This window comes from Hipposideros armiger, unplaced genomic scaffold, assembly GCF_001890085.2.
Source record: "Hipposideros armiger isolate ML-2016 unplaced genomic scaffold, ASM189008v1 scaffold_687, whole genome shotgun sequence".
In the NCBI taxonomy this organism is placed as follows: domain Eukaryota; kingdom Metazoa; phylum Chordata; class Mammalia; order Chiroptera; family Hipposideridae; genus Hipposideros; species Hipposideros armiger.
In genome coordinates, this window is record NW_017732037.1 from 958,219 (window position 1) to 968,120 (window position 9,902).

Below are 9,902 nucleotides of genomic sequence, written 5' to 3' on the forward strand. Positions count from 1 at the left end.
GGTTAGTTGTCTCCTGCTGACTTGCCAATGGGTCCCTCGGCAGGCTGAAGCTCTGGCCTCTCTCTTTGGACATTCTCCCCTCCCGTCTCCCACCAACTCCTATCACCTTCCTCACCAGGGTGTGTCAGGGTTGATGGGGGCTTCAGGGAAAGTAGTAGAAAAGGGTGTGGGTGGGGACAACACTAGGCATTGCTAGAGGTGAATGAGGGAGGTCAGGGTGGGGCTCACCTCTCCGATGGAGCCGACACAGACAGGCAGACAGAACAACCACAACCAGGAGCAGGAGCACCCCCAGCCCCAAACTCACATAGAGGTAAACGCATTTGTCTGTAGGGAAAAGGGGTAAGTATTAGAGGGACCCTGTCCCTCTTCAGCTTACCCTATCTTCCTGGTTAGTGGGGGGTATCTCAGTTCCCCTCTCCAACAGTTTGAGGCAGAAAGACACGCCATCAGAGATTCTTCACCTCACCTCCTACCCGAGGGACTCATCCCTCATCAGTTACCTCACTCACACCCAAGACCTCTCACTCCTCAGAGGCTCCCACTGCCATCCCTGTTGTCTCTGGGCCTCCCTGTGAAGTCCCTTGCCCACTTGCATGCTGGTCCTGAGAGGCCCCGCCCCGCTACTCATGAGCTTCACACACCACTTTTCACCCATCACTCGCCCCCTGTGCACCCACAACCCTCCCCGTGTAGCCGGTTACCTTACCCTGTGAGATCTTACAATCGCTCATTAGGCTGGGGACTGAAGACTGGCCTGAAGGTCAGGAAGCCTGGCCCAGGCCCTGCCAGGCTAAATGACCTGGGGCGAGTCACGTGCCTCAAGTTCCTCATCCGTAAGATTGCAATCTTCCCAGGCTGAGGAGCCTCATTTATGTCCACCCCTGAACTAGGCACTTTCCATTCGTCACTGCTAATCCTCAAGACCATGTAGGGTCTTGTGGTGCCCATCTCCCTGAGGAACCTGAGACTCTATCATAGACTCATAAGGACATCCAGCCTGGAAGTGACAGAGCTGGGGTACAAGGCCAGCTCTGTCTAGCTCCAGATCCCATCCCTTTTCTTCTGCCCTGGGCTGACCAGGTGGTTCTTAGGGGTCTCTCCAGCACTAGATAATTCTAGGTTCTGGTGAGGGGGCTGATGGAGGAGGAGGAGCCAGGGTCTGGAGTGCATGTGGGGCCTGGTAGGAAAGTAGGGAGGGTGGTGTCCAGTGCCACCTGGCAGCTGAGGCCGTTCCCTCAGCCCCAGGGCAAGTCGGGAGATGGGGGCCCTATTTGGCTGGAATGGAGAACTGCTTCCCACAGGCAGATACTGATGGGCTGAAGTGGGGCATGGAGGAGTGTCTGGGGCCCCATCACTTCCCCTCAGGCACTTCCTGCCCTACAACCACTAGTTCCTGTTTGAGGGCAAAGAGGGGGGCGTCTGACTTCACCCCAGAACCAGATGTGCTGACCAGAGTCTGAAAACTGAGACGACCCTGGGTACAAGGGGAATTTTGGGATGTGTATGGCATAGGGTAGGGAGCAGAAGCACAGGTGGAGAGCAGGGCCCAAGATGGCCACTAAGGGCAGTAGGGGTAAGTGAATTGTGTTAAGTTTGAGGGGAGCAGAGACAGAGAGGCTGGACAGAGGAGTCCTCCAGGAGCCCAGGAAACTTCAAAACCATACTCTCCCTTCGCTCTTCATAGCCTTACCTTGCTGGGATGTGATTTCCCACCCCAGGTTCCTCCCCACCCCCCAGGGTCCCTGCAGTCTCCCAGCTTACCCAGAGCCTCTGGCCTGCAGGGGTGGGGTGGGGGGACCGAGTGCTGCCCAGAGCTGCCTGGGTGGAGAGAAGTGTTGCCACCTCAGACATTCCCGCCTCTCCTCTGGCTTTAACTTCTCCCCCATCCTCGGTGCCTCCCGTTAGGAGAGGAAGTTAGGCTTTGAGGGTTAGGGTTATGACATCTTTCCTTTCAGACTCCTGGGACTGTATGTAACAAAGCCTGCAATTGCCCTCAGCTCCAGCCTTCCATTGATCCTACAAGTAGCGAGTGACTGCCCACCTCCTCTGGGTGCCTTCTCCAATTCCCCCTCACACTGCATCCACTAAGAGCTCACAAAGCACCCTGGCTCCCACATTAGACTGGGAACTCTGGTGGATTTGGGGTGACTCACCTGGTGTTCTGGAGCTCTGTCTAGCAGGGTGCTTCACTGACTGATTAACAAACAGGAAAGTCAAAAGCAGCCAGATTAGATCTATATAAGCACTGCTGATAGATATAGGATAGCAAGATGATGACAAGTTGGTGTTGGGAAAGGAGGTATGGCCAATTCAGGTGGACTTCCTGCTGGAGGCAGCATTCTGACGTTAAACAAGTAAGGGGAAGGGTAGTGGTCTGAGGCCCTCTCGATAGAGACCTGGATGAAGGCCTTTCGTGGCACTGATGGAGAGGGAGATGGGTGCTGGAGCATTGCACACCCAGTCCTTCACAGCCGGGAGTTAGCTCATGTGGAGGCAAGGGGTCAGGAGGAAACCTGGTGCCCCCCCCATATGCATTTGCATTTCCTTCTCCAAATTCAGAAACTTTCTGCTACTTCCTCTCCCTCCCCCATCCACAATGTTCCCCTTGCCCCACCATAGGACAATAGTCAGGCTTTTTTACATTTATTATTAAAAAGTTTAAACATAGAAAAAATGGTAAGAATTGTACTGTAAACATGTCCCCTACCATCTAGATTTTACAATCAACATTTTCTATATTTGCTTTATCGCTTATCTATCAATCATCTCAATTTTTTGATACCTTTCAAAGTTGCTAATATCGATATATTTCATCTCTAAACCCTTTACTCAGGTTCAGTATTTGTTTCTGCATTTCTTTTGGGGGACGGGGCTGAGGAAGGCAAAATTTACATGCAGTGAAATGCACAAACCTGAAGTCAGTACTGAGTTTTTAAATTGTCTGTGGTCAAGGGTCTGAAGCCAGACTGCCTGGGTTCAAGTCCTGACTCTGCTACTACTGTGTGACCTTCCACAAGTTCCTTAACCTCTCTGTGTCTCTTATAGTGTTTTTGTCAGGATTAAAAGAATTATTATATATAAAGTGTATAGATTAGTGGCAGGCACAAGCTAAGTGTTATCTGTATATTAGGTAAATTATTATTATTATCATTATTTATTACCTGAACACAAAGAGACGTCATCAAGAAGGGGAGCTAACGTATGACCACCTCCAACTTCCTCAGGCCTGGTCTTTCCGTCCCTGAACTCCTATTGCACTGTCTACCATGCCATTCAATTTGATGGGTGCTGCTTGGTGTTGCTTACTCATTTATTTGTCCTTTCTTCGCTTGTTCATAAACATTTGGTCAGCACCTGCTAAACGGATGGGGCTCATTCTGGGCTGTGAAGCTCTTGGAGAGCCTGCCTCACTGCCCTCCTGTCTGCACTGTACCAAGGGAGGTGATGTTCATTCCATCCCTCCTCAGGAGGCAGTAGTCTGTGGTGAGGCAGACCCCCTTCAGCTGCCATCACTGGACCCATCTCTAGGGTCTAGGGGAGAGCATGGGAATGGAGGAGGAGGTCAGTGCAGTGTGGGGATAGGTTCTTCTCAGGTACTCAGACATCCATCCCGCAAGACCCCAGTTCTTGACCTCAGGGATGTGGATGCAACCCTCTCTCTAGCACCCACTTTGGGGGTGTAGAAGAATTCAGACCGCACTGAAAATCAGGAGTTCTATATTCTCGTTGCATTTTTGCTACTTGACTTTCCTGCAAGTTACCTGCTCTACCTGGGCCTCAGTTTCCCTCCCTATTGAGCCAGAAGATCTCTAAGACCCCCTCTAGATCTACCCTGAAAACTTGTCTCTTCACCCCAACTCCTTCCCTAGTTCAGAGAACCCAGGCATCCAGCTGCCCCGCCCCAGCTCTGGGTAAACAGGAAGATGGGTGAGGGGAGCAGGGGTGTGTGGAAAGTCCCAGCCAGGTGTGTGGGTCTATGGGGAGGGGGTGGCCCCACCCCTGAGGTATGAAAGCCCCCCTGCCTGGGCCCTGGTTCAGTTTCCATGGGGGCACTGGGGCTGGAGGGCTGGGGGAGGAGGCCCCAGGGGAAAGGCTGCCTCCTACTGGCTGTGGCAGGAGCCACTTCCCTGGTGACCCTGCTGCTGGCTGTGCCTATCACTGTCCTGGCTGTGCTGGTCGTGGTGCCCCAGGAGCAGGGAGGACTGGTGAGTGGCTGCAACAAGTGCCCCAGAGGGCTGTATGTTGCTCTTGCTTACTTACCTCTGGCTATGCCTAGGGTCTCTTGCCTCACCTGCTCAGCTGAATCCACTGCCCCTGGTGGGGATGTCTGTCTGGTCTGCCTCTTTGCTGGCATTTTCCATATTCCTGAAATGCTGTTGCATCCTAATGTCTCCAAGCTCCTTCCTGGTTGTCTCCTCTCCTTTTCCCAAGACGTACTCAGGTCTCTGTCTCTCTCCTTTAGTACGTCTGCCTTGCTTGCTCTCCCTTCCAAGGAGATGGGTGTTGGGCTGCCGCTGATGGGACAAACCCCAGGCTTGGAGCTTGGGTCTACATTTGGAGGGGTGGGGTTGGCATCAGCTAAGACTGAACTCTGGCACTGTGACCCCACCCACCCAGGTAACAGGGACCACTGAGCCAGGGGCACAGGCACAGGCACAGGCCCAGCAGCGATTGGGTAAGAGCAGACCGTCTCCCCTCCAGGGCTCCAGTCCCTCAGGAACTCCCAGCTCCCATTTATCTGCGCCCCCAGATGCTGTCCTCCTTTGTATCTCCAGGAATCCAGGTGCCCCATCCCTGGGCTCTGGCGCCCTGTCCTCTCAGGGGGACCATGCATAGGTAGCCGCCCTGACCCAATCGTGGACTCTTCGCCCCTTCCAGGGTCCCAGGAGCTGCCGGAGCAGGATGCAGAAACAGATCTCAGCCCCAAGATCCCTGCTGCCCATCTCATAGGTAAGGATCTCATTGACCTGAATAGTCCAAGGGGACTAGTTCTGCTAGTCCGCGGTTAGAGCCTCTTTGCTCTGTTATGGCAGTGCTGGGTTTCCTACTCGCTTCACCACCTCTCTCCCCTAAAATGTCCACCCTTCCGCTTTTCCCGCGTTCTAGCTTTTTGCTTCCCTCCCGGAGCAGGCAAAACCCGGGCTGGATCTCCCCAGCACACCAATCCGCACCCTACACCCAGGTTCCCTCAGTCCCCAGCTCGTACTTACTGCAGAGGTAGCACCATCATCCCACCCCACTCCCGGCTCGGTTCCTGCAGGGGGTTAGAAACTCCAGTCCTCCCTCCCTTCTGCCCAGGGGCCCTCCCAGGAGTCCTGGGCCTGGATCGCTCCTCTCGGGATCGGATTCCCGAGAGCCAACCGGCCCGTTTCTTCGCAGGCGCTTGGACGCAGGGGCAGGGGCTGGGCTGGGAGGCGAAGAAAGAAGAGGCGTTCCTGAGAAGCGGGACACAGTTCTCCCGCGCCGAGGGGCTAGCCCTCCCGCGGGACGGCCTCTATTACCTCTACTGTCACGTCGGCTACCGAGGCCGGGCGCCCCCTGCGGACGGGGACCCCCTCGGCCGCTCGGTCACGCTGCGCAGCCGGCTGTACCGGGCGGGGGGCGCCTATGGACCTGGGACTCCGCAGCTGCTGCTCGAGGGCGCCGAGACCGTGAACCCAGCCTTGGACCCGACCCGAAGGCTCTGGTATACGAGCGTGGGGTTCGGCGGCCTGGTGCAGCTCCGGAGGGGCGAGAGGGTGTATGTCAACATCAGTCATCCCGATATGGTGGACTACAGGAGAGGGAAGACCTTCTTTGGGGCTGTGATGGTGGGGTGATGGCCACCCCGTGTCCCGGGGTTAAACGACTGCATGGTGGGAGTGTGTGAATCAGCCCAGATATTGGGGACCCAGACACCAGAGACCCCGTGACTGTGGGAAAATGTAGGAGACTGTTTGGAAACTGATTTTGAACCTGCTGAAATAAAGAATGCGCAGTTTTAGTGCTGCCAATACAGATGCTGAGACGCTAACATGTCTTAATTCAGGGTGGGTACACAAGTGTTGGTTAAATATTTTCTGTGTTTTTCTGGTTGTATGAAACAATTCGTAACACTTCGTATGGTATCTGATCCCTGGGATGGGGGTCTACCGGTCCCACCCACTCTCTGCCTCTGACCTGCCTCTCCCCAAGCATTGGCCCAGTTGTAGGGTAGAAGGAAGGGGATCTCCTCAAGCCCCAAAGCATCTCCAAGCATCCTGATTCTCAGAGCCACATGATCCCCACCACGTTTCACTCTTTTCTCTTGGGTCCCTCCCACCAGTGAGAGAGGGATCATTACAGGGGAAGGCAAACACCACTCAGAAAGGCCCAGCTGCAGAATAACCCTGAATATAGCTAAGGAATGAAACAGTAAGGGGCTCAGAACTTCTCCCCTACTGGGTACCTGAAGGCCCCTTTAGCCACTACCCCGTAGTCATCTCTTCTCCTCCAAGGAGCAAGAACCACAGCTCATGGGGTGTGAAGAGAAGAGGCTGAAGGGAGAGTCTGGAGGGTGTTTGAGAGAGAGGGATGGGGTGAGGATGGTGTCTGACAATGCCATGGAGAAGTGGGGAGGGGGACAGGAGGAAAATCTGATGCCACCTGGCCCTGTGGGGAGTGAGAGGGGATGGAAACTTCTCACTCCTCTTTCACATTTCAGGTCCCCTTCCCATAAGTGGGCAAGTGTGGGGGCACTGGGGTGAGTTAACAGCAGCCCTCTCACCCCATGACTTACTTTCAGCCCCCGCTGGCGGAGGCAGAGGGGGACCCAAGGCCCTATCTAGGTCACTCCAGTGGGTCACCCCACCCCTGCGGTACACCACATGGTTTTTCCCTGCCTTGTGTCTACTCCATTTTATTTCTTCACTTTATTCCTCATTTCCCCTTTTGATCAGGATTTTTCTCTTTGAAAACATTGTAGGTCAAACAAAATGTTTTAAAGTCCCTCAATGCCAAGGTGGCAATGCCTTCCTTGGGTCTATCATGCCCCTCGAAAGGGGGACATGCTCGCCATAGATGATTTTATAGTCAGCTCAATATTTGTGCCGATTTTTAGATTGAAGCATTAGGAAAGGAGCAATTAAGACATTTTTATGTGTTAGTTTTAGAAACCAGTCTCAGTCTTGAGAAAAGCTCAGTTCAGTTAAACAGTTGTCTCTTGTTTCAGGAGGTAATGATGCAAGTGGCTCCCAAAGTTAGGCTTATGGTGCCAATAATCAGGTGTTTAATAAGAGGCATCTCTATGGAAACAAGAGAAAAACAATGGTTAGTGGTTGAAACAGACTATCTATAATCCCAGTTTCTGAGTTCTGAAGACAGCCAGTCAAGAAGATTTTAAGAGGTGTAAAAAGTATAAATAACTATTGCACTGTGTTGTACAGCTGAAACTAATTTAAAAATAAAATAAAATTTAAAAAGAAGATTTCAAAGTTTCTGGCTTGAAGCATCTTCAGATGGAGTGAAGGTAGGCAGTGACAATCTGATAGTCTCCTGGTTTTCAATTTGAATGTGCAAGAAACACAAAGATTGTCTCTATATAAACTTTTGTGGTGATTTCTCTGAAATTTATATCAAGTTGTCCCACTTCAGCTTGTATGGCTTTGGGAAAAGGGCAGTTGTAATTCTCAATGATTATGAGTCAAAGGATAGGAGAAAAATTGAAAGTGTTAGTTTGCAGAGTCATAGCTAGATATTGGAGTAAACTAGAAGGATTCAGGGTCCAGTCCAGTTTATAGGTATGAACAAAACCTCAAAAAATAATGAATATCCAATATCAAAATATCCAAAAAGGTGTATTACTGAAACATAATTTTTCTCTCTAAAATCACCCTCATTTTTACCAAAGATAGCCAAATTAAAACTAAATTGTTTGCGAAATAAACCTGGTTTTAATAAAGTTGGCCTGTTATTTACATAGGAACAGCGAGAACAGTAAGTAACCATATAGGCTCTTTTAAATCTGCTTTGCTGGAGTTTTTCATAAGGAACCTTCAGACTGAACATAAAGGCCCCTTGAGGCCAGAAAAGCCAAGGCAAGGACTTGCCATCTGACAACTCCTTTATGAGGAATAAAGTGAAGAAATGGCCTGTAATACCTATAGCTTTGGGTGAGTTGCTGTCTTCTTGAGGTCCCACAAATACTTGAGGTTTTGCACCTGTCAGGAAGTGACCTTCGTTACTCACCTGAGAACCCGGTAAGTAAAGTACCAGGCTGATAAATCCAATGGTTTTACTGGCTTCCATAAGTCAATCTGAATTCCTTAATGTTGTCTGCTCATACCTAAGTCTGTGCATGTCTCTCTCAAATATGACATTTCAGTGGAAGCCTTGGTAGTATAACCAGTTTCCAACTGTGTCCTGCTACAAGGAGAACAGATTTTTATTAACTTATGCAAATAACCATATTGCCATGAAAATAAGAATACTCATTGAGAGTTTCTGAATTCTGGAGGGATCAAGTAGGGAGTGAAAGGTAAATGTGTCAATTCTGCTTACAAAGGTGTAATTTACCAAATTTCTCTGAGTCATCAGTAGCCTGAGAGAAAAGGTTTCCTTATACCTGGAAAAACAAAAGATTAAAGAACCAGCAATATTTCAATTAGAAAGTCATAAAAATTGTAATTATCCTCATCAGTTCATTCAGTCCCACGTTATTCATTCTTGTTGATTTTGCTTTTTATTAACAGTTTTATGAATCCAGATTTTCCTTAAAGTTCTGCAAATCCTCACCCAGTTCAAAGGTATAATCTGGAAGTTTATCAGAATCCTGTATTTTAGATTGTCAGAGTCCTCTCCCTGAATAATCTCTTTGAAGATGAAACATATTTGCAAAAAATATCAGAGTAAGACAATGACTCTGTAAATGACAAAGACTTAAAATGACATGGTTAAAGATCTGATTACAATGCACTGACAAAGAAATTTGCAACACACAACATTTTAAGATAACTAGAACTGCAAATTAAAACGTATTAGGACATTGCAGATTCTTAGAATTTTAATATAATTTCTAGAACATTTATTTTAATAATATATCCATGCAAGTATAACATAATTATTATTTCTTATTCGATAATGCTTTCCATATAATTTTAGCATCCCAAATAGGCCTAATTAGTTTATTTCTCCCCTTTTATAAAGAGAGAGAGAGAGAGAGCGAGAGAGCGAGAGAGCGAGAGAGCGAGAGAGCGAGAGAGCGAGAGAGAGAGAGAGAGAGAGAGAGAGATGTCCTTTGAAATGTTTCAAGGATCCTTCTTTAAAATCTCAAAGTTATTTTTAGGTTAAGAAAAAGACTATTTAATTTTTGAATTTTGGGAAGTTTGTCAAACATAGCAAAAGTTTTAAAACAATTGATCAAATAGGATCATAGGTCTCTGTGAAACAAAACTTAGTTATCTAATCATGATGACAATGAAAGACTTCACAGGCAAATACAGAAAGTTAGATAGTTGTAAGCAAAATTTAGCTCTTTTAATATTACGAAGACTATTTCCCTAAGCATTCAAAAACCTGATGATACAGAGGACAGGAAATAATTTTAGTAAAACACAAAATCTTTGATTTCCCAGGCCGGCCTAGTAGCTCATTGGTTAAGAGTTGGCTTGGGAGCATGAGCTCTGAGCAACAGGGCCGCTGGTTCGGATCCCACATGAGCCAGTGATGCTGCTCCCTCTACAGCTAAGACGGTGAACAACAGCTCAACCTGGAGCTGGGTTGCCATGAGTTGCCGGTGACGGGGTAGGCTGCAGTGGGGCTGCAGTGGGCTGCCATGAGCTACAGTGAGTGGCTGGCAGTCAATGTGAGGTGCTGTGAGTCACAGTGAGTGACTGTCCGATGGCTGGCGACCGATCTGCCTCAGCCGGGAAGAGCGCAATGAT

The 9,902-nt window shown here is 49.3% G+C and overlaps 2 protein-coding genes across 4 annotated transcripts in view; one reads left to right on the forward strand and one right to left on the reverse strand.

Annotated features, from left to right (window-relative positions):
- The window catches only part of LST1 (leukocyte specific transcript 1), a 10,173-nt gene extending 4,797 nt beyond the window's left edge, over positions 1 to 5,376 (reverse strand). For both annotated transcript variants that reach the window (XM_019626651.1, XM_019626650.1), the window contains exons 1-4: positions 5,214 to 5,376; positions 4,295 to 4,517; positions 2,157 to 2,196; positions 229 to 327 (exon numbers count right to left, since the gene is read on the reverse strand). In XM_019626651.1, coding sequence (XP_019482196.1) covers positions 229 to 327; positions 2,157 to 2,196; positions 4,295 to 4,517; positions 5,214 to 5,233 — 382 coding nt within the window. In that variant the 5' untranslated portion in view covers positions 5,234 to 5,376. The remainder of the gene's footprint in view (positions 1 to 228; positions 328 to 2,156; positions 2,197 to 4,294; positions 4,518 to 5,213) is intronic.
- Positions 2,162 to 6,001, forward strand: LTB (lymphotoxin beta). 2 transcript variants are annotated; one of them, XM_019626646.1, is made up of 4 exons: positions 2,175 to 4,208; positions 4,621 to 4,678; positions 4,882 to 4,953; positions 5,383 to 6,001. In XM_019626646.1, exons 1-4 carry the CDS (start codon positions 4,047 to 4,049, stop codon positions 5,820 to 5,822), a joined length of 732 nt encoding a protein of 243 aa, XP_019482191.1. In that variant the 5' UTR covers positions 2,175 to 4,046; the 3' UTR covers positions 5,823 to 6,001. The 2 variants fall into 2 exon arrangements, with proteins under 2 accessions (XP_019482192.1, XP_019482191.1); XM_019626647.1 differs by lacking the exon at positions 4,621 to 4,678 and having other exon boundaries at positions 2,162 to 4,208; positions 5,383 to 5,683.
- Positions 6,002 to 9,902: the final 3,901 nt, after the last annotated feature.

What these genes read in the sequence shown, in the direction of transcription:
- LTB (XM_019626646.1), top strand. Translation starts at nt 4,047, where the DNA reads ATGGGGGCACTGGGGCTGGAGGGCTGGGGGAGGAGGCCCCAGGGGAAA. An exon ending in CCCAGGAGCAGGGAGGACTG is followed by an intron (nt 4,209 to 4,620) that starts GTGAGTGGCTGC and finishes CCACCCACCCAG; the next exon opens with GTAACAGGGACCACTGAGCC. An exon ending in CCCTGCTGCCCATCTCATAG is followed by an intron (nt 4,954 to 5,382) that starts GTAAGGATCTCA and finishes GTTTCTTCGCAG; the next exon opens with GCGCTTGGACGCAGGGGCAG.